The 27,576-nt window shown below is 39.1% G+C and overlaps 1 protein-coding gene across 32 annotated transcripts in view; it reads left to right on the forward strand.

The window, feature by feature from the left end:
- Positions 1–27,576, forward strand: part of R3HDM1 (R3H domain containing 1) — a 123,208-nt gene that overhangs the window by 69,085 nt on the left and 26,547 nt on the right. For all 32 annotated transcript variants that reach the window (XR_010150067.1, XR_010150068.1, XM_024354818.3 and 29 more), the window contains 2 exons: positions 4,176–4,330; positions 9,000–9,151. Coding sequence is in view for 30 of the 32 variants with exons in the window: in XM_024354818.3 (XP_024210586.2) it covers positions 4,176–4,330; positions 9,000–9,151 (307 nt within the window). In the remaining 2 variants the exon portion in view is untranslated. The remainder of the gene's footprint in view (positions 1–4,175; positions 4,331–8,999; positions 9,152–27,576) is intronic.

Raw genomic sequence — 27,576 nt, forward strand, 5'->3', positions numbered from 1 at the left:
TTCTTCCTAAGCACTTTGAGGCTAACTATATGGAATCTGTGATTTAGCTGCTGTACAGTTTTCTAGGAGAGACTTAATGAGTGATCTAGAAATTCCAGTCTGATGTGATTTGTATTCGTGGGAGTGTCATTTTAATGAAAAGGTGATTAAATGTGTTTAATCTTGTAAACCAGTGTTACGTTAAAATTTATTTTTTTAATTTTAATTTTTATTTTTTTAAGATGGAGTTTCGCTCTTGTCGCCCAGGCTGGAGTGCAATGGCACCATCTCAGCTCACTGCAACCTCTGCCTCCTAGGTTCAAGTGATTCTCCTGCCTCAGCCTCCCAAGTAGCTGGGATTACAGGTATGCGCCACCACGCCTGGCTAATTTTGTATTTGTAGTGGAGATGGGGTTTCACTATGTTGGTCAGGCTGGTCTTGAACTCCTGACGTCAGGTGATCTACCCACCTCGGCCTCCCAAAGTGCTGGGATTACAGGTGTGAACCACCGCGCTGGCCCAATGTTACCTTAAAATTTAAATTCAGGCTGGGCGCCATGGCTCATGCCTATAATCGCAGCACTTTAGGAGGCTGAGGCAGGCAGATCACCTGAAGTCAGGAGTTTGAGAGCAGCCTGGCCAACATGGCAAAACCCTGTCTCTACTAAAAATACAAAAATTAGCCAGGCATGGTGGCACACGCCTGTAATTCCAGCTACTCGGCAGGCTGAGGTATGAGAATTACTTAAACCCAGGAGGTGGAGGTTGCGGTGAGCCAAGATGGTGCCACTGCACTCCAACCTGGCCGATAGAGTGAGACTCTGTCTCAAAAAAAAAAAAAAAAAAAAAAAAGGCATACACAAACCATGAGAGAACAACTAACCAGAAATGTTTATGTTACCTGTAGAGTTTTATGAGATGTGGCATAAGAGAATGGACAAAATCGTAAAGGGATTAATAATTAAGATAGATTCTTAGCGAAGGCATTTTTTTAAGTGCTTGGCATCATTATTTTTAATAGCTCCACTGTGTTCAAAAACTCAATCCTAGCTTATTTATGCTACTTCTGAATGAAGTCCTGAGATGTTAGTGTTTTTTCTCCTTTCACAGTCTTTAAAATCTAGAACTTCCTGGTAGTTCTTATCACTCTTCTATGTGTAAAACCTTTGCTTCTTCACCAGTATTCTGTTGTACCTTCATCTTCCACTTATCACTTCACATACCATATTCATTCATTCATGACTATTCCCCATTAAAACATATTAACTGTCTTACTTTTTCCAAACCTTTTATTTTTGCTGGAATGAGCTTTTCCTTTAAGTCCAAGCCCAAATGTCACTACCTTTATAAATATCAGTCAGGACTAATTTCTTCCTCTTTTTTTCATAAGACTCTATTTATACTGCTATCCTCATACGGTATGGTGGCTAAAACTGCCTAATTTCAAAGATAGGGACCATGTCATATCTATCTTTATCTAACCCAGATGGTGTTCTTTTTACTACTATTTGTAACAAATGACTAGATGCTGAGATCAACTGTTTTATATTTCATGTCAAATTTTCAAAATGTACGTGGTGTTTGTAAGAGAGTGCGTGTGTGTGTGTGTGTGCTTGTGTGTGTGTGTGTGGCAATTAGTGGGCATGGATATTAATGGAGATTAGGCTGCTTTAAAGAATAAGATACCAGGCCAGCCATGGTAGCTCTCGCCTGTAATCCCAGCACTTTGGGAGGCTGAGGTGGGCGGATCACCTGAAGTCAGGAGTTCAGGACCAGCCTGTCCAACATGGTGAAACCCCCATCTCTACTAAAAATACAAAAATTAGCCAGACATGGCAGTGCGCGCCTGTAGCCCCAGCTACTGGGGAGGCTGAGGCAAGAGAATCGCTTGAACCCAGTAGGTGGTGGTTGCAGTGAGCCAAGATTGCACCACTGCACTCCAGCCTGAGCGATAGAGACTGCATCTGAAAACAAACAAACAAAAAGAATAAGATACCATTGGAAATTTACTCATGCAGCTTTCATGATGTAACCAGGCATGATGGTGCACACCCGTAGTCCTAGCTCCTCAGGAGGCTAAGGTGGGGAGGATTCATTGAGATGAGGAGCTCAAGGGTACAGTAAAACAAAAATTCTGCCAAGTCTGTCATAAGAAGTTATTATTCCAGTCTATACAGAACCCAAATTCTGATGCTGCAATAGACATGTGTATGTGTTGAGGTGGCATTTCCAACACTAAAAAAGGTCTCATGTTCACATTTCATTTCCATTCCTGTGTTATTTTTTAAGGGTGGAAATTTGTCATTGTATTTTTTAATGGTGTTTGGAATTTGGGGTATAAATTTGAAATACTTGTCATTTGATGAACTGAAAATAGTGTTAAATGTTAATTGTTAGATTAAAAAGGAAGAAGTTTATTCTGTTCTCTGCCTTTACCTGCCTGTAAGTTTAAGTAGTATAGGAAATTCACAAGGAATAAAGGTTTAGAAAACAGCATATTATCAATCACTTTATTACAGATGAGAACTAGAATACACAGTATTCTGTTTTTACAAAGTTAGATTGGTGAGAAGGAAGTCATTGGAAACATGGCCATAAAGTAGTTTTGCCATAGAAATAACATCCTTTTACAAAAACCCTTCACTGTTAAGGGATTCACTATAACTGAATTTTTACTTTGGTTTTGGTTTTTTCTGTGTTTTTGGTTTTTTGTTTGTTTGGTTGGTTGGTTTTGTTTGTTTGTTTTTTGAGACAAGGGTCTTGCGCTGTCGCGTAGGCTGGAGTGCAGTGGCACTATCTTGTATTTTTTCGTGGAGACAAGATTTGGCCATGTTGCCCAGGCTGGTCTCAAACTCCTGAGCTTACCCACTTCCATCCACCCAATCCATCCATCTCCCAAAGTGCTGGGATCATAGGTGTAAGCCACCACACCTGGCCAAGATTTTTAGTTTCTTAATTTTAATGTGTTGCTTTGTTACTGGATATACCTTGTGGTTATATTTTTAAAGAAGATAGATGCTAGATTTTATTCAATTATTTAGTCCTTGAGCAGAATTATTAAGGCTACCAGACAACTACAGTGATGCTGCTGTCTATAATCAATACTTGAAATTGCCATGTCTGTTGCTTTAGGAATTAGTGAGGATAAATGAAAACTGATAACAAAATGTATTTATGGTGTTATCAGGGAAACAATTTCATTGCCCTTTAGCTGTTAAAGTCTGTATAGGTGGTGTTCTAGTTCAGTTCATCCTTGTAAAAACTTTTCAGTACTCTGAAGCTAGATGATTATTTTTATCTAGTTCTTTAAAAAATAAAAAACTTTGTGGGTAGCATCTAGTAATTTACATGAGTCTTTAGCTAATTAGTATACCTAAAAGAATCCTCTTAGGATCAGGAGACAAAATACAATTCGTATTCACTACTTAGAGCTTATCATTGTAGATTCTTGTTAAGTAAATAAGTTTACTTGATAAAAGTAAATTTGTGCACTTAACTTACCACTTAAATTACCAACAGTCAGTTTAGGTGTTTGCTTTGTGACCTTGAGCAGATTACTTGATTTGTTTAATGATTTGTCAAGTGACCTTAATCATACAATGAAGAAATAATCTAAAAAATTACAGTATAACTCCATTTGCCTGTGTCTTTGACACATTCAAAAGTGGCTCTCTCCCCTGCCTTTTTTTTTTAATCCCCAGCAGGGACAGTTTCATGGGAATGGAACCTCTGCAGATGCATAGAGCCCCATGCTTGTGTTAATATTCTGTTGTTACCAACTTGAAATTCTTAATAGTTGTTTTTTTTTTTTTTTTTTTAACAAAGGGCCCTACATATTTTCCATTTACTCTGGGCTCATGTTATGTAGCAACTCCTGGTCCTGAGAAACTAGTTATCATAATCGATTGTAATATGCACTGAATAGTAATTGTCCTATGTTATCTAAGTGTGTGACCCTATAATCTTTGCAATTGTAGAATAAATCTTTGTAGGCAGATTTTATTTCAATATATTTTAGTGAGGGAATGTAGGTAACTTGGGCTAAAATGTTATTTCATAATAGATGGTTTTAGGGGCTTACCATTTAATCAAAATTTTATCATTTTAGAGCATAAAAGTACTCGCTTAAATTTTTTTTTAAATCTTACTAGATGAAATGAATTCAGAGCAGGATTTAACTCATTGTACCATTACAGGTTATCAAGTTATACCCAACCAGCAGCAAAACTACCAAGGAATAGTTGGAGTTCAGCAACCCCAGAGTCAGAGCCTAGTCAGTGGCCAACCCAACAGCATTGGAAATCAGATTCAAGGAGTGGTCATCCCCTATACTTCAGTGCCAACATATCAGGTATATTGTCTCTTTTATGTACTTTGGGTAGAGATGATTTCGAATAAATTAAGTGCACAACTACAATACATCTTCTATGCTCTCCTTTTAATACAGGAAAAACACTTCTGTAATATACAACCTTTTAATACAGGAAAAACACTTCTGTAATATACAACTTTATAGTCTTAAGAGTTTTATTAGTCGTAGAAGCTTGGTTTTATCCTCATTTTATTGCATTATTCATTTGTTAATGTTTAGGATCTGAAACACATTGATATTGGCAAGTTAATATTGTCTGGCATTGTCTTATGTTTCCAGCAATATAGGTAGATGAGCAAATGTCTTATTCTATTCCTCAGCTCTTTAGAAAGTCCTCATTGCTGGGAGAGAGGAATAGGAGGGAAAATAGAGGTTAGTGGTAGATATTTGAAATAGTGAGATACAGTATAGACCATGAATCTGTAGTTATAGAATAGGGAAGTAGGTGCAGTTTCCTGTGCTGTGACTGATTTTTTTCCTTCCTCTCCATCCCAAAAAGCGATTATATGTCTCATATTTTAAATTGTTGTAGATATTAGGCCAGGCACAGTGGCTCACACCTGTAATGTCAGCATTTCAAGAGGCCTAGGCAGGCAGATTACTTGAGATCAAGAGTTCCAGGTCAGCCTGGCCAACATGGTGAAACCCTGTTTCTACTAAAAACACAAAAAATAACTAGGCAAGGTGGCGGGGCCTATAATTCCAGCTACTCGGGAAGCTGAGGCAGGAGAATTGCTTAAACCCAGGAAGTGGAAGTTGCAGTGAGTCACCACTGCACTCCAGCCTGGGCAACAGGCAGACTCCATCTCAAAAATAAAAACAAAATGTTACAGATTTTAATTTATAGTTCTAAAGCAGAAATACCTATTATTTGATGAATAAGCACGTGTCTTCAATATAATATGACACATTTTTCAAAAATTTGTTTTACCTTTATATTTATGGAGTAACTTGCAAGAGGGTTTATTTTATTAGCCTCATTGTTTTTCATAGCTGAGTCTGATTTTAAGAACTCCAGGCCAGGGCCAGGTGCAGTGGCTCATGCCTGTAATCCTAACACTTTGAGAGGCCAAGGTGGGTGGATCACTTGAGGTCAAGAGTTCGAGACCATCTTGGCCAACATAGTGAAACCCCATTTCTTTGAAAAATACAAAAATTAGCCAGGCATGGTGGAAGGCACCTGTAATGTCAGCTACTCAGAAGGCTGAGGCAGGAGAATCACTTGAACCCAGGAGGCGAAGGTTGCAGTGAGCTGAGATTACGCCACTGCATTCCGGGCTAGGTGACAAAGAGAGACTCGGTCACAAAAAAAGAGAGAACTCCAAAGACCACTTTCATTCATCTCAACAAGGAGAGAATAGCCTAGTTGGGAAGATAGGGAATAGCCTAGTTGGGAAGATAAAATACACGTATTTTGTGTATTTTATCTGAACACATGTAAACAAATTGGTGATAGTGTACAGATTAGTAACTGAGAGGATCATGAAATACAGCAATGAACAGGTTAAGGACTTGATTTGAAGCCTTCTGGGAAGTTAGAAACCTTTAGCTCTTCAAAGAAAATGATGGGCGTAAATTGGTTAAGATGACATTCTGAGAATGAAGAAGGATATAAGCAAAGGTGCAAGCATATTCCATATAATTTCAGAAAATTGAAATTAAAGTGTGAAATGTGAGGTTGTCAAATGTTGTTGAGCACCAAGTGTATGTCCACTTTTGAGAACCCTTTACCATAGAACACATCTACAAAAGAAAGAAAAGATACTTCATGAAAACTGGCTTTCCATCTTCATTTTCTCTCACATCCCCCATGCTTCTGACCCTTCTCCTCCATCCTTGAGCCTAGGCACATGAGCCTGCCCTTCGTCTGTTTCCCCATAGTTAAGCATTAAACAGGATTGACACCAAGCCTGAAGCCTTCCTTTCTCAAAGACTCTGGTTCTACTATCTAATCCAATACAGAGTTCAGCATGTAAGATCTGCCCTTAATCTTTGGGGGCTTACATCTAGTAAGAGAAATGTCATTTTTAAACAAATTACAGCCTAATTAGTATAGTTTTTTTTTTAATTAGCTGGATATTGAAAATATTCCAGAGCTAAGGTAGTGGTCATAATTTTTACACCATACATTTTTACATTTTAACATTATTTTCTCATTGTATTTAATGTAATTCTCACATTGGCTGAATATTGTAGGAAGTATTGCTCTGGCCAGCAATCAATAATAGTCATCTGCTTTAAAGTATGGCTCCTACTACATTTGATAAACAAGCTAGGTAGTGATAAACTGTTATCTAAAAAATAAGCCAGAAAAGTCATCTGTCCTACACCTCCTGAGTCAGAGGGCATGGGTTTGAATTCTGACTTTCCCTCCAGTGTATTCTATGCCTGTACACTCTCTAGTAGTGGTCGGTCGCTTGCTCTCTCTCGCTCGCTCTCTCTCCCCCTCCCTCCCTCCTTCCTTCTCTTTGTTTTTGAGACAGAGTCTTGCTCTGTCACCCAAGCCGGAGTGCAGTCGCGTGATCTTGGCTCACTACAACCTCTGCATCCCAGCTCAAGTGATTCTCATGCTTCAGCCTCCCTAGTAGCTGGGATTACAGGCGCATGCCACCACGCCTGGCTAATTTTTGTATTTTTAGTAGAGACAGTGTTTCACGTTGGCCAGGCTGGCTGGAACTCCTGACCTCAAGTGATCTACCCTCCTTGGCCTCCCAAAGTGCTGGGATTACAGGCATGAGCCACTGCACCCAGTCAGTCATTACCTTTTAAATCATAGAGCCAGGTATAGAGAACAGTGAAGTGATTCTAGAACTGAGTTTCTGGAGCCACAGGGTTTGAATTCTGACTTTCCTACTTACTAATCTAAGGTCTTATAGCTAGTAAGTGGGAAAGTCAGAATTCAAATTCCTGCCCTGTATTTACCCATCTATAAAATAGATGATAAAAGTACCTTCAGGCCTGGCTCAGTGGCTCATGCCTGTAACCCCAGCACTGTAGGAGGCCAAGGTAGGTGGATCACCTGAGGTCAGAAGTTTGAGACCAGCCTGGCCAACATGGTGAAACCCCATCTCTCCTGAAAAATACCTTCTTAGGTTGTTCAGAAGCCTTAATGAGATAATACACATAAAGCACTTAGAACAGAACTTAAAACATGGCAATAAGTACCCAATAATGTTAACCCTCCCTATCATTACTATTATTAACGTCATCATCATCATCAGTGGTTATAGTGGTTATACTGGCTTGCTTTTTTTTTTTTTTTTTTGGAGACAGTCTCACTCTGTCACCCAGGCTAGAGTGCAGTGGCTCATTCTCAACTCACTGCAACCTCCACCTTCTGGTTCAAGCAATTCTTGTGCCTCAGCCTCCTGAGTAACTGGGACTACAGGCACGCGCCACTACTCCCAGCTAATTTCTGTATTTTAGCAGAGACGGGGTTTCACCATGTTGTCCAGGCTGGTCTCGAACTCCAGAGCTCAGGCAATCTGCCCACCTCAGCCTCCCAAAGTGCTGGGATTATAGGTGTGAGCCACTGCGCCCAGCCCGGCCTTCTTTTTTTTTTTTTTTTTTTTAGTAAAGATCCTTCAGGCCATTGAATGTACATTGGCTTTATTTAACAAAATCACTGTAATCCAACTCTAATATTGAGGTACATTTGTAAATTAAGAACCCTTTATGCCTGTGTTGTTTCTATCTTAGAAACTGTAGAGTGGCAATACAGAATTGTGTTCGTGTGATTTCATTTAGATGATATAGAAAACAGAACTGAAAGATACACTGTTTACTGAATGCCTACTATAACTAGATACTTTAGTTGTGCTATCTCATAATGGAAATAATACCTCCTTTGTAATGGAGGTGGTGTTTCCATTTCTTCTGATAAGAAGCTAAGGAGCCGCAGAATAGTCACTTGCCCAATATCACTTAGATAGATGGCTGATATCACATGTAGGTATTTTAAGCTCCAAAGCTCTCACTTTTTATGACCCACTGCGTCTCACTGCCATCCTGCCTGATTTTTACTTAGTTCTACCTGAGGTAAACTGTGTTACTCTTTCTATATCAAATGGCCATCCTTATGTGGAAAGTTTCTTTTTCATAATTTAACCTTTTCATAATTTAATGCATCAGCCTACAGTACATACATTTACAAATGCTAGCCAGAAGCAATAGCTGACATAGAAATAAAGTGGTAGTGCTGTGGCTAACAGGAAAGCCTGTTGGCAGTGTTAGCTTATTTCTGACTGCTCATGCTTTAAAAGTTTATGGTGGCTGCTGGGTATGGTGGCTCACTCCTGTAATCCCAGCACTTTGGGAAGCCAAGGTGGGCGGATCACTTGAGGTCAGGAGTTTGAGATCAGCCTGACCAACATGGTGAAACCCCATCTCTACTAAAAATACAAAAATTTGCCAGGCATGGTAGCGCATGCCTGTAGTCCCAGCTACTCAGGAGGCTGAGGCAGGAGAATTGCTTCAACCCAGGAGGCAGGGGTTGCAGTGAGCCAAGATTGCACCACTACACTCCAGCCTGGGCAACAGAGCAAGACTTCATCTCGAAAAAAATAAAGTTTATGGAGGTTGAAAACATAAACATTTGCAAGGCTTTGAAAAAAACCTTTTTCTCTTGAAATTGTCTTTCAAATTTTAGGTTTCACTGCCTCAAGGTTCTCAAGGAATTCCCCATCAGACTTACCAACAGCCTGTTATGTTCCCTAATCAGTCTAATCAAGGATCTATGCCCACAACAGGAATGCCTGTTTACTATAGTGTCATTCCACCTGGTCAACAAAACAATTTAAGGTGAGTATGACTGAGTAACCTAATCTTCCAGCTTCTCATTGTTTACCAGGATTATGGTCTGTTGCTAGTTTTAAAGTTGACTAAGGGGCATTACTTGAGAACATTCTCTAATGTAGAATAGAAAAAAACTATAATACAGTATACTTTTTAACATATTTCTTTCGGCTAGGTACGGTGGCTCACGCCTATAATCCCAGCACTTTGGGAGGCCAAGGCTGGTGGATCACCTGAGGTCAGGCATTCAAAACCAGCCTGGCCAACATGGTGAAACCCCGTCTCTACTAATAATACAGAAGTTAGCTGGGCAAGGTGGCGTACGCCTGTGATCACAACTGCTCGGGAGGCTGAGGCAGGAGAATCTTTTGAACCCGGGAGGCAGAGGTTGTAGTGAACCAAGATTGCGCCGTTGCACTCCAGCCTGGGCAACAAGAGTGAACTTCTGTCTCCAAAAAAATATATATGTATATTTCTTTCAGTAAAATCAGTACAAGGAAAGCAGTCCATATAAAAGCTAAAGGCAAGTCAGATAGATCTCTCTTGTGCCTAAAAATTAGGCCAATCTTCTGTTACTCACACAAATGGAGTAACAGTTGGAGTGTAATATTTAAGGTTTTTATAGGGGTCTGGAAAAATTGTATTTCCTGTGTATAACTTTAGCAGTGAAATATCTTGCTGGAATATTTCAGGCTTTGGGAAGCTCATTTTTCATCAGTAAGGGAGGGAAGGCATGTAAGAGAAGTAAATGATAGTAGTTCTACATTAAAGCAAGTCATGAAGTATTCCATCAACAGAAATGTCTCTGACAAGCCATGTGTTGAAAATACTAATCTTTCATTGAATTGGGTCCCTTTAGTTCATTGTTCAGAATGTATTACCAAACCATTCATTTATTCTCATGGCATCCCTGTGTTACCAACCAAGTCCATTCTGCCTGTGTATAGCAAGCCAATCACTGTGACAACGGGTTTTGCAAAAGAGGAAATATTTTATTCACAAGGCTGCTTGTGAAAGGAGATGGGAGAACAAATCTCAAATCCGCCTCTGAAAATAGGGCTTGTGGGTACTTAATTTTAACATTATTTTCTCATTGTATTTAATGTAATTCTCACACATTGGCTGAATGATTGTAGGAAGTATTTATCTGGCCAGCAATCAATAATAGTCATCTGCTTTAAAGTATTTAAAGTAGGGTGGTCTAAAGTGTGAGAAAATGTGATTGATGGGTGGGAAAGTTGATTGGCAGGTTGGAAACATGAGGTAATTGGGGTTTCTGCACAAGCATAATCAAGCTACATGGTTCTTCATAGGACGTGTGTGCAGAAAATGGCGTTAGCATGATCTGAAGGTGGAGTAGTTTTAGGCCCTCTGACACCAAAAGGTCACTCTCTGGGCACCTGTGCAGGCCTAGTTAAAGGGTTCATGATCTCAACCAGCTTGGACTGGACATAAGCTGCCCCCTGGATCCTGAAAAACAGCTTTAAATACCTGTTACATAGTTACCCACAGTCAGAAATGTTATCTATAAGGAAAACAGTGGGAGTTTAGTTATATACTTCTTGGCCACATGACTTGCTAGTGGGAGTTTTAAGATTAGCTAATCCCAGCCCCTTTGATGCAAAACTGCTACACAATGAAAATAGAAATATGTACTTGGTTAAATTTCGCATTTGTTGTGTGAGTTTAAATTTTATAAATAAGGAAAAAATACTCCGAATCTGAGTTTTTTACCCTGATAAATCTAAGTTTGGGATCTAGAATGCCAATTCAGTTTCCAAACTGTCAGTTAGAGGCAGAAATCTGTGCTAAAGTAGGGTGAAATGAGGAGTGAGAAAATTGATGATTTATCTACTTTTTGAACCAAAGTTTAATTTTTTATTTACCAGAGAATATTGCCAAAGTCATCATTTCTATGTGGGGCAGAGGCTGAGAGATGGGTATTAAGTTACCTTTGTAGGCCTGCCTACTGGGAAGAGGGGCTTTCATGAGGGAAGGATATCAAGCCTATAAGAACCTATATAAGATGGCTTAGGCTTTCACAATTTTTCACGTTTGTTATACTTGTCAGTCCCTTGAAACAAAAAGGATTTTGTGTGCTTGACTTGTGAGAGAGCTTGCCATAAGAGTGTGGATACAGGTGAGAGAGCATAATTATGTTCCTGCCCCTATAGTGAGCCTTATTTTAAGCATAAGAGCAGAATCCAAAAGCTGTCAAGCGAGTGCTGATGACTACACTTTGGAAAGATCCTTGGTTTTAGTCCCTGGGCCTGCTTCACAAAGAAAATAAAAAAATTTTTAAGAGCTAGCTTTGGCCTGAGGGATAGCCTGCAGCACAGAAATTAAAAGATAGATGAGATTCTCCAACAACCTCCAATGTGAATCTTGATTAAAAGTTTGTGGTGTTGGGCATGGTGGCTCACGCCTGTAATCCCAGCACTTTGGGAAGCTGAGGCGGGTGGATCACTTGAGGTCAGGAGTTCAAGACCAGCCTGGCCAACATGGTGAAACCTCAACTCTACTACAAATACAAAAATTAGCCAGGCGCGGTGGCGAGCACCTGTAATCCCAGCTACTCGGGAGGCTGAGGCAGGATAATCGCTTGAACCTGGGAGGCAGAGGTTGCAGTGAGCTCAGATTGCACCACAGCACTTCAGCCTGGGCAACAGAGGGAGACTCTGCCTCAAAAAAATAAAATAAAATAAGTCTTCGGAATTACCCGCAGCTTGGACCCAAATGAGGCAGATAAACTTGAAATAAGGTAGGTGTAAGCTGACAGTAGTGATTGGTCACCATGTGACAAACTAGCATTGATCTGTTCCAAGTATAGAGTACCAATGTGAGAAATTGAATGAGTTGTACGTGAAGCAGGGAATGTGTATTCTGTCAGACTCATCTTGGTACATTTTGGACTAGTTACTTGGTAGGAAGTCAAGTCATGTACAGAATTAAAGATCTCTGACTGGCTGCAGTGGCTCACGCCTGTAATCCCAGCACTTTGGGAGGCCAAGGCAGGCAGATCACTTGAGGTCAGGAGTTTGAGACCAGCCTAGCCAACATGTTGAAACCCTGTCTCCACTAAAAATACAAAAATTAGCCGGGCGCGGTGGTGGGTGCCTGTAATCCCAGCCACTCGGGAGGCTGAGGCAGGAGAATCGCTTGAACCTAGGAGGTTGGGGTTGTAGTGAGCCGAGATCGTGCCACTGCACTCCAGCCTGGGCAGCAGAGTAAGAACCTATCTCAAAAAAAAAAAAACAAAAAACAATTCATTAAAGATCTCTTTGGGTGAAAAAAAATTCATAATTAACTGATTAATTTTTTAAAACATAGCAGCATTCTTTACAGAAAATGTCATTTCTGCTTCTGGGCAATATTTAGTAGACAAATCACCATAATATTTCAAGTTTACTTGGAACCATCACTTAAGAAGTCAACTATTGGTAATTTTTATTAATCAGATAGTTGAATTACCATCTAAGGGCTAATGAATAGAGGCAATTCAGAAATCTAGACTTAGTGGCTTATATAAATTATATTTTATCCTACATATTTCAGTATATTTACATGAAAAGCAGGGGTTGATCTAATTACTGAAGCACCAGCTGGGCGTGGTGGCCAGGTAACAGAGTGATACTCTGTCTCGTAAATACATACATACATACATACATACATACATACATACATACATACATACTCAAGCACCTGGAACAGGGCCTAGCATAGAGTCAGAGCTTGGTAAATCTATATTGAATGAACATATTTCTTTTGTTTTGTTTTGTTTTGTTTTTGTTTTTTGTTGTTGAGACAGAGTCTCACTCTGTTGCCCAGGCTAGAGTGCAGTGGCACGAACTCAGCTCACTGCAAGCTTCACCTCCCAGGTTCACGCCATTCTCCTGTCTCAGCCTCCCGAGTAGCTGGGACTATAGGCGCCTGCCACTACACCCGGCTAATTTTTGTATTTTTAGTAGAGATGGGGTTTCACCATGTTAGCCAGTATGGTCTCAATCTCCTGACCTCGTGATCCGCCCACCTTGGCCTCCCAAAGTGCTGGGATTACAGGCGTGAGCCACCGCTCCCAGCCGAACATATTTCTTAAATGTCAAAGGCCAGCTTGCACATGTGTATATGTACATAGACATCATTAACTGTTGGACTCAATTTTATTTTGTTTCTATAACCTCTCTATGCTTTTTAAATTTTTCATCAATTTTTTAAATTACAAAACAAATAATGCTGTTAATATAAGTGAAGCAATACAGAGATGTGTAAAGGGAAAGGTAATCATCATGCCCTGCTCCACCCCCCATCCCCAGGTAACCAGCATTCACAGGCTAGGGTGTGTTCTGTCACATTGGCCTCCTGGCTACACAAACAATACACGCATAAATACTCATATAAGGAATTGGGTGGTGAGTTTTAGTGAAATACACATTCTCTTGCTTTTTTTTTTCTTTTTCCATTTTATTCTTTGTTTTTGAGGTGTCTCACTCTGTTAACTAGGCTGGAGGGCAGTGGCATGATCATGGCTTACTGCAACCTTCTCCTACCAGGCTCAAGCAATCCTTCCACTTCAGCCTCCTAAGTAGCTGGGACCACAGGCATGCACCACCACACTCAGCTAATTGTTTATATTTTTGGTAGAGATGGGGTCTCACTATGTTGCCCAAGCTGGTCTCGAACTCCAAGGCTCAAGCAGTCCTCTCACCTCTACCCCCAAAGTGCTAGGGTTACAAGCATGAGCAACTGCTCCCAGCCTGCATTTTTTTCATAATAATGTATCATGACCATCAGATTAGTAAATACTAGTATAAAACATCCTGTTTTGTTTTTCTAATTTCTTGACAAACATAATTTTATATAAGTAAGATTATGTCATCCTGGCAGTTTTTTATTGTCCTAACCTTCTCTCTCCCTACCCTACCACTGGACCATTTCCCACACACACACATGCTAGTTAACCCGTGTTTCTCTCCTGGTTTCTGTCCTTCCTTCCTCACTTTCCTTCTTGTGCTTATTCATATACTAACACAGATATGGTACGGCAACATGAACAAAATAGCACACATACACACACTCAAATTGAGTTTATAAATAGTTTTGAATATAAAATGTCTACAACTTGGTTTTGGTTTCTTGTAGGAGCACATCATGTCTGACATGTGATGGGAGAATCCATTCACATTTAATATTACAACTGATATACCGAACTTTTTTCCGCCAGCCTGTATTTGTTTGTGTATTTCACCACACTGTACTTGTAACTGATGACTAATTGGTTAGTCTTCTGCTGTTTTCTCAGATATTTATCTGAGAAATTTCTCTAAATACATGCTATATTCATTGAGACTCTTCATCATGGAATCCCACTGATCTGATACCAGGGAATATGCTGGTCCAATAAGCTAATTTTTCAGATAACTAAAACTCATGCCTTTAAATATTAGTTATTAGGTGGCATGATATGGTTAGAAAAATGGGCTTTGGAATCATAAAAACCTGTCTTCAAGCCAGTGTGACCTTGGACAAGTTATTTATTTGTACTTTTGTTTTCTCATTTGTAAGACAGAAATACCTTCCAGGACTGGTGGAAGGAATTACATGTCTAGAACTTTGTATATGGAAACTGCAAATTTGCCAGCTGTTTATCTGATATCCAAAATATTAAGGAAATCCTGTAATTCAGAAAAAAAAAATGGTTAAGGAGTTGAATAGAAATTTATCCAGAGAAGACATACAAATGGCAAACAGGCCAGGGAAAGGATGCTTGATATCACTAATCATTAGAGGAATGCAAATCACAACCGTAATGAGATATCACCTCACACCTGTTAAAATGGCTGTTATCAAAAAAATCAAAAGCTATTAAGTATTGATAAGGATGTGGAAAAAAGGGAACCCTTGTAACACTGTTGTTGGGAATGTAAAATGGTGTAGCTGCTATAGAAAACAGTACAGAAGTTCCTAAAAAGAATAAAAATAGAACTATCATTTGATCCAGCAATTCCAAATACTTCTAGATATTTATGCAGAAGAATTGAAATCAGTATCTCGAAGAGAGATTTACACCTCCATATTCATTGCAGCATTATTCACAATAGCCAAGACGTGGAAACAACCTAAATGTCAATTGGTGGATGAGTGGATAAAGAAAATGTGGTATGGCTCATTCCTGTGATCCCAACACTTTTTGAGGCCAAGGCATGAGGATGGCTCGAGCCCAGGAGTTTGAGACCAGCCTGAGCAACATAGGGAGACCCCATTTCTACAAAAAATTTAAAAAGTAACTGGGTATAGTGACAAATACCTGTGAAGCTAGTCTACTCAGGAAACTGAGTTGTGGGAAGATAACTTGAACCTGGGAGGTCAAGGCTATAGTGAGCCATGATTACGCCACTGTATTCCAGCTTAGGCGACAGAGCCAGACCCTCTCTGAAAGAAAAAAAGGTTATATATGTACTGTAATGGAACATTATTTAGCCTTTAAAGATGGAAATCCTGCCATATGTAACAATGTTGATGAACCTTGAGGACATTATGTTGAGTAAAATAAGCCAGTCACAGGACAAATACTGCCTTATTCCACAGTATGACCTCTAAAATAGTCAAACTTGGCTGGACGCAGTGGCTCATACCTGTAATCCCAGCACTTTGGGAGGCCAAGGCAGGTGGATCACCTGAGGTCAGGAGTGTACACCAGCCTGGCCAACATGGTGAAACTTCATCTCTACTGAAAATACAAAAAACTAGCCGGGCATGGTGGTGCCGGTAGTCTCAGCTACTCAGGAGGCTGAGGCACAAGAAGCACTTGAACCTGGGAGGCAGAGGTTGCAGTGAGCCGAGATAGTGCCACTGCATTCTAGCCTAGGCAACAGGGCAAAATTCTGTCTCAAAAATACAGAAAATAAAATAGTCAAACTTGTAGAAGCAGAGAGTAGAATGGTCATTGCCAGGGGCTGCAGGGAGGGGGAAGTGGAGAGTTACTCTTCAGTGGATATAACATCTCTTTTATGCAAGATGAATGAACTCTGGAAATCTGCTATACTACATTTTGCCTATAGTCATATTGTGTTGTACACTTGAAATTTTATTAAAAGGGTAGCTCTCGTGTTTAAAACAAACAAAAAAAGAAAAACAGTTATGGTGTCTTTGAAGGATTTGTGACATCCATTTTAATAGTTCACATGTCTTTAGCACTTAACCTGTTTCTGAGCTCTGTTCCAGATCATTGTAATGAGTGAATACTTCTCCAAAAAGCAAGTATGAAAGCTTGAAGAAATCATACAGAATCATTAGTTTATCCTTAAAGCAACAAATATTTTTATTTTGGCTCTTACTCCCAATTAGACTAAATGTAGTAAGATGTGAATTTTTTTAGTGTGACTTTTTTCCTGATTAATATGTTTTCTGTGTAACATGAATCTACGTCATTGTTCTTTTCTGGCACGTCAAACCAATACCTTTTCAATGACACTACCTTTTTGGGTTTAAGAAAAGTTATCTTTTTGTTTACCTCACTGAATTTGAAGTCTACATTTTTACAAGAACACTCAGCTGAGAAATGAAAAATAAATCACATTAATTTTCAGAGTTACATAAAGAAAAATATGTGTAGCAGATTCTCAATATTTGTAGACTTTGTATTTGCAAATTTGCCTATTTGCTGAAATTATTTGTAACCCCTAAATTGATACTTATTGTACTTTCTTTTTCATTCGTGGACACGTTCAGTGTGGCAAAAAAGTTTGAATCATCAGGCAAGCACATTCCCATCTGAGGTCAAACAAGGCACATGCTGCCTCCCTGTTTCAGTTCTTCTATTATAAACAATTGTCCTTTTCAGTCTATTTAGTGCCACGTTGTTCACACTTTTTGGGTTTTTGTTTGAAATGGCTCCCAAACAATGCTGATTTTCTGTCTTGTGTTACTAAGCACAAGAAAGCTCTGCTGTGTGTTCAAGCATGGGTTGGTACTGGCCATCAGTTCAGTGTTAACGAATCAACAATACAGTACATCCAGAAAAAGAGGAAATTCACAGATGTGTATGTGAGGCCACTCTAGAAAGTCCTAAAATAACATCCGAAATACATGACAAAGTTATGAAAAAGATGGAAAGGCAGCTGGATTGGTGGATTCATAAGATGATGAATGAGTTTATCTTCCTGTTTTGGGGGATTTTTTTTTCCTTTCTCTTGGCTTCTCAATATGATAACCAAGTTTTTAAAAAAGCATAGTGGACAGCATTGTTGTGAAACTGAAAGCCAAAGAAATTCATGATCATGTTACCCAGTGTCAGGAAAATGGTAAACACTCCTCAAATAGTGTTTTGTTATCAAGAAATACTGCGAAGGGCCAAGGACGGTGGCTCATGGCTGTGATCCCAGCACTTTGGGAGGCCGAGGCGGGTGATTACTTGAGACCAAGAGTTGGGGACCAGCCTGGCCAACATGGTGAGACACCATCTCTACTAAAAATACAAAAATTAGCCAGGTGTGGTGGCGGGCACCTGTAATCCCAGCTACTCAAGAGGCTGAGGTAGGAGAAACACTTGAACCCAGGAGGCAGAGGTTGCTGTGAGCCAAGATGGCACCACTGCGCTCCATCCTGGATGACAGAGCGAGACTCCTTCTCAAAAAGAAATACTGCAAAGTTTTTACATTTCTAGAATCCCATTTGTCTTCACAGTGTCCTTCTAAAAAGGATAAGAATATGTATTTGTTTTTATTTTACATGTAGACACTATGAAATTTCAACCCTATATATCTTCATTTAATTGGTCTGGCCCTGATCTTAAGCCTGAGCAACATTATTTTTTGATGCCCTCCAGGTGATTCTAGTGGGAGCCAAGAATTGAAACCCTCTGGCCTACACTAACCAGCCCTTTAGTCTGGTTTTTATTCATGCCTTCAGCTGTCCACAAGTAGCTATAGCCCAGTAAAACTTTACACATTAGCAGAGAAGTCATGATGTCTATCACTGTTTATTAGTAGATTTTCATCTGAAATCCAGTATCCTGACATAAAACTATAAATTACTACATATCAACAAGTTTATAAATTTCTAGATCTTAGATGGAAAGTGTATCTTAAACTCTAGGTTACAGGGTCTTGATCCATACAGTCTTACTATGTTTTAGATGCTAAATGGACTCTAGTAGCCTTCATTTTATTACAAGATTATAAGGAATAAGATTCCTATAAGAACACAAAGTGAGTCTTTGTTTTGAAAAATGTCTTACTTAGCTTGGGTTGCTTAGCAAAATTGTTTTCTTACAGAGGTTCCTTGTGTAGAAAGGTAGAATTTGAATTATTATGTCTACTTGCAGCTCATCCTTTCAGTTCACTGAGGCAACTTTGTGTTTGGATTGGATTGTGTTGTTACGTATCATTATGAAGATTGAGCACAGCCTGATACAAGTCAACATATACTGTCACTTTAAGCGAGCAAAGTACTAGTCAGGGACACTAATTTTACAACAACTCATGAGATTTTTCTCAGTCCTTAGTGTGGAGAGAAAATTAGTTTGATACCAGCAGTCTTCAAAAGTGGGCAAGTGAGTTGGATATCTTCAAAATGCTCTCATTTTTACCGGTTCTTCTCCTATTTTCCCTTTCATTTTCACTATTTTTATCTTGAAATTCAAAACGATAATACCTTTGTCTTTGATCTATATTCTCAAAGGGGTAGCATACAGACAGGAACTTGAAAAGACTATAGCCTTTTTTTAAGAACCTTTAAAAAATGTTTCACAGAATCTTTATGAAATTATGAAAAAGAAAACCTACTTTCAAGTCTTTTTCCCTTTTTTCTGTCCACAGTCTGTTTTTCCTCATTTTTGTATCCTAGTATTTCTCTAGTGTCCCTTTTGTCCTACTTGTGATACCTCTCTTGTATTCATTTTATTTCTCCTAAGCTTCTAGTTTTACATTTTCAGTTTTTTGTTTGCCTCAGCTATCCTTTGAAATAATTGTTGATAATAAGTCTGTTGATCTGAACTATATCTTTTGGTAAAGTTTTACTTCTCTTGTTATTAAAAATGAAGTTACTAACAGCTTAGAGAAATAAAATGTAATAAATAAAATTTTGATTTTGCAAGATAAGTTCAAGAGATGTGCTGTACAAGACTTTGTCTACAGATAAATATTGTATTATACACCTAAAACTCTGTGAGGATAGATCTTGTGTTAAGTATTTTTACACCAATATGTTTTAAACTGAGCAAACCAATATACCCTACAGCATATCTGCACTGATAACCTATGTATGATTTTGTAGCACTAACAGAATAGATGAAGAAAGATACTGTTGAAGGAATAAAATGTAAAAGAAAAAAAGTTACTTTCACTGCTAAAACATTGCCTTTTCAGAACATTCATTTCTTCTTTAGTGGATATAAAAGAGGTTTTGTTTGTTTGTTTGTTTGTTTCTTTTTTTCTTTTTTACCATTTTTGTAGGCATGTGTTTATTAGCAAAATTTATTAGTAAATTGTTTTATTCACCAAAAAATGTTAAAGGAGAAGGGAAGAGGGTGCTTTAGCGATTTCATTTTTGTGAACTCACCAAAATGAGTGATAATAGTAATACTTTGGATTTAAATTATTTAGGTACCTTTAAGGAATAGGAGAGGCAACATTTCATGAAAAAACCTCTTTATCCATAATTGATCACACCGAGTATTTGTGGTGCTTCCTCAGCCTCTCAATGAGTTTCTGTTTTTGAAAAATACTTCTCTTATATCTGTATTTTGTCTATTAAAACAGTCTTTCCTCTATGTACCTTGTTTAGGTCTTTCTGGTTAAACATACATAGTCATTGTAGAAAATTTGAAAATATTTGAAATTTCAAGTGTTTGATGACAAATCAACCACAGCCTTAGCACCCAGAAATAATCACTGATAAATTTTGATGTACCTCACCAAAGTCATTTTTCAGTGTGCATACATATATATGAACTATGTTAGCAATCAAATTTTTTAACATTTTATTTTATACTTTGTAAAAACTCCATTATTAATTTTTCTTTTAGGCTGGGCATGGTGGCTCATGCCTGTAATCCCAGCACTTTGGGAGGCCAAGGTGAGTGGATCGCTTGAGCTCAGGAGTTCAAGACCAGCTTGGGCAACATAGCAAAACCCCATCTCTGCAAAAAATACAAAAATTAGCTGGGCGTGGTAGCTCATACCTGTGGTCACAGCTATTCAGGAGGCTGAGGTGGGATGAGCCCAGGAAGTTGAAGCTGCAGTGAGCTGAGATCAAACCACTTCACTCCAACAGAGAGAACCCCTGTCTCCAAAAAAAAACAGAAGTAAAGAGATTTTCTTTTTAAATTAAATATATAAGCTGGATTTGGTGGTGGGCCCCTGTAATTCTAGCTACGTGGGAGGCTAAAGTAGGAGAATAGCTTGAACCTGGGAGGCAGAGGCTGCAATGAGTCGAGATTGTGCCACTGCACTCCAGCCTGGGCAACAAAACAAGACTCTGTCTCAAAAATAAATAAATAAAACATATATAAATATCTGGAGTTAAATAGTAAAATTCTACCTCCATTGCCCTTTCTGGAAAGCAGTCACTATACACCAATATAATCACTAGAGTTTTTGTTTGTTTCTTTGTTTTTTTATTTTGAGATGGAGTCTCACTCTAGCCCAGGCTGGAGGGCAGTGGTGAGATCTCAGCTCACTGAGCAACCTCTGCCCTCCAGGTTCAAGCAATTCTCCTGCCTCAGACTCCCAAGTAGCTGAGATTACAGGCTGCCGCCACCACACCTGGCTAATTTTTGTGTTTTTAGTGTAGGCGGGGTTCACCATGTTGTCCAGGCAGGTCTCGAACTCCTGAACCTCAAGTGATCCGCCCACCTCAGCCTCCCAAAGTGCTGGGATTACCGGCAAGAGCCACCACGCCCAGCCATTTTTTTTTTTCCTAAGGTGAAGATCAGTGTTGTTTTTGTTTGTGTCATGTGGAGTCTTTATGAATCTTTTATTCTGCAATTTGCTTGTCTTATTAAACATTATGCTTGGCCGGGCACAGTGGCTCACGTCTGTAATCCCAGCACTTTGGGAGGCCAAGGCGGGTGGATCACCTGAGGTCAGGAGTTCTAGACCACCGTGGCCAACAGGGCAAAACCCTAAAAAATACAAACATTAGCTGGGTGTGGTGGCACATGCCTGTATTCTCAGCTACTCAGGAGGCTGAAGCAGGAGAATCGCTTGAACCCAGGAGGCAGAGGTTGCAGTGAGCCAAGATCACGCCATTGCACTCCAGCCTGGGCCAAAGAGCAAGACTCGGTCTCAAAAAAAATAAATAAACATTATGCTTAAACTTTTTTCCATAGAGCATCTGAATTTTAGGTTAGGATAGAAAAAAATTAGTTTGAGACTCTTTAAAAAAAAGGCCAAAAATTAGTCCAGTAGTGGTCTTTGAAGTGAACTTGAAGTGGGAAGAACCCCCAGGCAGAAGGATATCGTATTATGTGCATCAGGTGGTGGCACCCTCAGCTGTGGTAGTGGCAGTAGGAGGGGGATTAATCTGGGGTGCACTTTGAAAGAAGAAACAAATATTTTATGTTAAGTGAGGATTAAGGAAAGATTTGAGATATCTTAATGGGTAATGCCCCACTAGCAGCAATACATGTTGGGATTGAAAATCAGTGTAACTGTTATTTGGGTCTCATTTACTTTAACATACCTACTAGATCTAAGGTCGGCAGACTTTTTCTGAAACACGCCAAATAGGAAATATTTGAGGCTTTGTAAGCCAAAATACAGAATTGTGGATTCTATTTAGGTATTTATATAACAAGGGGAAAAATAAGTTTCCATAAATTTTTATTGCTAAAATTCAAAATATAATAATGAGCACAATGGATTTATTTTGGGTGGCAGATAATATTTTACTTAATTGGGGTTCAAAGTTAGTGTTCTTTGTCATCAAGTTGATTTCAGATGTTCATCTGTAAAAACCATTCTTAGCTTGGAGGCAATACAGAAGCAAGCAGTGGTCTGGGTTTTGCCTATAGGCCATAGTTTGCCAACTCCTGTACTAGATGGTTGATAGCCAGCAAAAAAAAAAAAGAGGCAGTGGTCACAAATGAAGACCAACAACTTAGGAAAAAGGAGTGTGGAAGCCAACATACAAGGAGATTTCAAAGATTAATAGTCAGATATTGTAGGGGGTGAGGAAGGAAGAGAGTTGAAGACCATTAAAGGGAATAAAAAACACTGGATGTGACCAGAAGAGGTCATTTGTAACCTTGAGATAGTATGTGGTAAAGTAAAAAGGACTCTTAAGAAAAAAATAACAAGTTCAGATGGTTCATGAAGTATTATGGACAAAAGGTCATAGTATTTATTCAAAAAGAGGAAAGATGTAACTACTTTGAAAACTAGAAGAGAAAGAACTAAAGGAGAAAAGAATTCTTAGGCCAGGTGCAGTGACTGACACCTGTAATCCCAGCACTCTGGGAGGCTGAGGCATGTGGATCATCTGAGGTCAGGAGTTCAAGACCAGTCTGGCCAACATAGCAAAACCACATCTCCTAAAAATACAGAATTAGCCGGGCTTGGTGGCACCCGCCTGTGATCCCAGCCACTTGGGAGGCTGAGACAGGAGAATAGCTTGAACCCAGAGGCAGAGGTTGCAGTGAGCCAAGATCACGCCATTGCACTCCAGCCTGGGGAACAAGAGCGAAACTGCCTCAAAAAAAAAAGAAAATAATTAATTTAATATGAGACAAAAAGGAATGATTCTCTAAATCTTCCCTGCCTACTTTTGAATTATTCTTCAGTTTAGATTTTTACAGCTTTTATTCCTCAAGTAACTTTTAAACTTTTCCCAATTGTTTTTAAAAATCCACAGTGACTATTTTTACTGCCTAAGGTTTTGAATGGCTATTGCCAAACTTGCTGTTTTAGATATTTCTTGAGGCCACAAGCAACCTATATAACAAGCAGTCCCCTGAGATAGGCCAACCCAGTTTACAAGGTAGAAGAGGTATGTTGGAAGTGTCCCTCTAGCATATCCTGTGTATTTTATTTTTTGAATAATTTCCAGGTCTTGGGAGTGTGCTGACTTTGGCATCTTACGTGGTATCAGGGCCAATATGAGGGATATTGAAGAAAGGATCTTTAAAACTTGCATCCTCCTGACTTCTGTTTTTAGCCAAAATGGAGTAATATAGACTGGATTTAACTCCTGCCTTAACCAAAAAGCCAGAAATTATGTGAAACAGTGGTTTCTAGATATTGGACATGGGACATTGAAGAACAGTAAACCCTGAGAGGGAGAAACAAAAGAAGTGAGTCTTAGGATTGCCCCAGCTTAGTGCCACAAGAATGTTTCCCAGACACAGCTCAGGGAGGGGGAACCCAACCAGAGTCTCTGAGTTAGGAGATGGAGTTGGGACTTAAGGAAGCCAAGGTAGCTAGAGTTTACAGGGCAGAATACTGAAGAGAAGAGAGCTCTAGAGATCTCTGGAGGGACCTCCTTGAGTCTTAGTTGAAGAGATTGGTGCATATGTTTGCAAAAACTACTTGAGACCAGGAAAAGAACCACTCAAAAGGAGCAGACACAAACAATCCCTGGAACTCACCCAAGGACAGTAATAATTTGTAGTCCTACCAGCCACTGGCAAAACTTCATAATACAGGAAGCAACAAGTAGAGGACTTAAAAGGACACTATCTCAATATGGAGGAAAATTGGTCCTAGATTAAAGGCTGCTCTGTTTGGCTCTAAGCTTCCTGTTGCCCGCCCCCCAAAAGCATTTAAAAACAAAAGGCTGCTGTCGTCCTGCCTGAAAAATCATAAAAGCAAAACCCAAAAGAATTAAATTATTTCCAGACAAGTTAACTATGGTCCAGAACAAAGCTCAAAAATACTGTTACAAATTACAAGAGTATCCAACACCCAGCGAGGTTAAATTCACAATTTAGTCTTGACTCCAATCAGAAATTACCTGTCTCCAATCAAAAATTACTGAGAATGCAGAGAATCAGGAAAGTAAGGCTAATAATGAGGAGAAAAATCAGTGAGTTGAAACTGACTGTGAAACAATGCCAGTATAAAAATCAGAGAGGGAAAATGATTAACAAAGCATCATTGCTCTTAAGGAGCTAATTCATGTGTAACAGGCATCCTCAAAAGAGAGAAAAGGGAAAAAAAATATTTGAGTAAGTGATGGTTGAAGTTTTTCAAAATTTGATGAAAATTATAAACCCACAGATCCAACAAGCTCAGCAAATCCAAGCAAAAGAAATGTGAAGAAAACATCTTAAAAAGTTATAGAGAAAATCTTAAAAGCAGCCAGAGGGGGAAAAGAGCCATTGCATACAGAGGAACACAGTTAAGAATGTCAGCCGACTTAGAAGCAATACAAGCCAGAAGACAGTGGAGCAACATCTTTATTTGAAGAAGTGAAAGGAAGAAAACTTGCATTCTATACCCGTAAAAATATTTTTCAGAAACAGAGATTTCAAACACACAAAAGCTGAATTAATTGCCAGCCAACTCGCACTGTGAGAACTGTTAAAGGAAGTTTTTCAGACAGAAGGAAAATGATACCAATGGAAATTGGTGGTACACAAAAGAATACAAATAAAAGGTAAGCAATATACAGGCTTAAAAACCAAATATATTTTTGTCCTTCTGACAAGGGCTCGTGTGTATAATAAATCAAGAATTCTCAAACCAACCACCTGGGGAAACAGTTTGTTTTAAACGTTAAACCCAATTATTCCACTTCCAAGTATTTAAGAAAAATGAATACTAGAAGAAACCCAAATGTCCACCCACAGGTGAATGGATAAACAATCCATGGTATATTCATCAGTGGAATATTACTTAGCAATAAAAAAGATCTGTTGATAACAGCAACATGGATGAATCTCATAATTATCCTGAGCGAAAAAAGAAAAAGGCCAAAAAATATATATAAACCACATTATTCCATTGATATTATAGAAAATAACAACCTAATCTCTGTTGACAGCAGACAGATCAGTGGTTGCCTGGAGCCAGGAGGCTGGGAAGAGTTTATGGGGAAGAAGGGAAGGTGGGACTACAACGGGGCACAAGGCAACTTTGGTGAGGCTTTATGGTGTGCATATACATAAAACTCTTTAAATTCTATACTTTATGTGTGGTTTATTTTCTATAAATTATACCTCAGTAAAACTATAAAATAATCTGAGTCTTAAATTTTTTCTTAGAGACTGGTTCTTGCTGTCATTTAGGCTGGAATGCAGTGGTGTGATCCTGACTCACTGAGGCCTCAACCTCCTGGGCTCAAGCAATCCTCCTGCGTCAGCCTCCCAAGTAGCTGGGACTACAGGTGCACGCCACCACACCTGGCTAATTTTTAAATTTTTTTTAAAGATAGGATCTCACTGTATTACCCTGCTGGTGTCGAACTTTTGGGCTCAAGCAATCCTCCCACCTCAGTCTCCCAAACTGCTGGGTTTACAGATGTGAGCCACCTTGCCTACCCTTCTTTTCTAATAGTTTAAACAAAAAGACTAGTTTTGGATAAAGTGAAAAGAAATACTGTAAAACTAACAAATTATTAAAAACAAGAGTAAGAATTTGTGAGGTTAAGATAGGCCACAGGGCATTTAATGGAGGAATAAAGGTAGACTTGAACTAACTGTAAAACCTGTTACAGAGTCATATTGAAATGTTAAAATTTAATCAAAAGTGTTTTTTTCAAAAAGCAAATGACTAAAAACTCCTTTCAGCCAGAGGTGAGAGATCGGGGGGAAACAAAAAAACAATAAAAAGAAAGTCCAAATAACTATGTTGCACCAGTCTGACCAACATAGTGAAGCCCCACCTTTACTAAAAATACAAGAAATTAGCTGGAAGTGGTGGCATACTCCTGTAATCCCAACAAAATACATGTAAAACCTTTATGCCCAAAACCATCTTGTGATGTGGAAGATTTGTACTCCCTATGGTTTATATCTTAGAACAGATGTCAGAAAACTACAGCCCACAATCAAAGAATGGTTTTTAAATTTGTAAAGGATTATTATTTTTTAACTCCTAAGTCACCATGTGTTACTCAGAGCTAAAATATATACTAGCTGGCTCTTGCAGAAAAAGTTTACCAGCATCTGCCTTTAAAAAAACCTTGGCAGATAGGTATCAGAGACATGTTTATGAATGTTTGTAGCAACAATGTTTAGCCTAATACTGGAAGTAATCCAAATAAAATGGAATAGAATGTGTAAGTATATTTTGATGTATTCATTTCAGACACTACTATACAACAAAGAAAATTACTAAAGTACAACTACTTGTATCCAATTGGTTGAGTCTCACAGATATGATACTGAGTAATTAAGAAACAGTCATAAAATAATCTATTATTCCATTTATTTAGAATCAAAAACAGTCAAAACTCAACTATGTTCTTTTGGGATACATATATATGTGGTAAAATTATACAAGAAATAAAAAGCAAGTAAGTACTGGTTGGACAAAGTGGGTCACGCCTGTAATCCCAGCACTTTAGGAGGCCAAGGCAGGCAGATCAGTTGAAGCCAGGAGTTTGAGACCAGCCTGACCAATATAGTGAAACCCCATCTCTACCAAAAACAAAAAATTAACCAGGTATGGTGGTGCATGCCTATAATCCCAGCTACTCAGGAGGCTGACGCATAAGAATCACTTAAACCTGGGAGGCGGAGGTTGTAATGAGCCGAGATGGTGCCACTGCACTCCAGCCTGTGTGACAGAGCAAAACTCTGTCTCAAAAAAAAAAAAAAAAGTAAGTGCTCTTCACAAAACTGTGGTAGGAGGGGGTTTTGATGTTAGAGGTGCATGAGACGGGAAGGCAGGGATACTTCTTTTTTTTCTTCTCCCTTTTTTTTTTTTTGAGACGGAGTCTCACTCTGTCACCCAGGCTGGAGTGCAGTGGTGCGATGTCGGCTCAGTACAAGCTCCGCCTCCCGGGTTCACGCCATTCTCCTGCCTCAGCCTCCCGACTAGCTGGGACTACAGGCACCCACCACCACGCCCAGCTAATTTTTTGTATTTTTAGTAGAGACAGGGTTTCACCATATTAGCCAGGATGGTCTCAATCTCCTGACCTCGTGATCCGCCCTCCTCGGCCTCCCAAAGTGCTGGGATTACAGGCATGAGCCACCGCACCCAGCCAAGGCAGGGATGCTTCTAAGATACTAGCAATGTTCTGTTTCTCAGTCTGAATGAAGTTACATAGATAATTATTTTGTTATTATACTTAATTTAAACTGTAATATATTTCTAAGCACTCTATATTCGTCTGTTCTCGCATTGCTATAAAGAAATGCCTGAGACTGAGTAATGTATAAAGAAAAGAGGTTTAATTGGCTTACAGCTCCGCAGGCTGCATAGGAAGCATAGTGGCTTCTAGGGAGGCCTCGGGAAACTTCAATTATGGCGGAAGGCAAGAGGGAA

This window comes from Pan troglodytes, chromosome 13 (assembly GCF_028858775.2).
Source record: "Pan troglodytes isolate AG18354 chromosome 13, NHGRI_mPanTro3-v2.0_pri, whole genome shotgun sequence".
NCBI classification, from domain to species: domain Eukaryota; kingdom Metazoa; phylum Chordata; class Mammalia; order Primates; family Hominidae; genus Pan; species Pan troglodytes.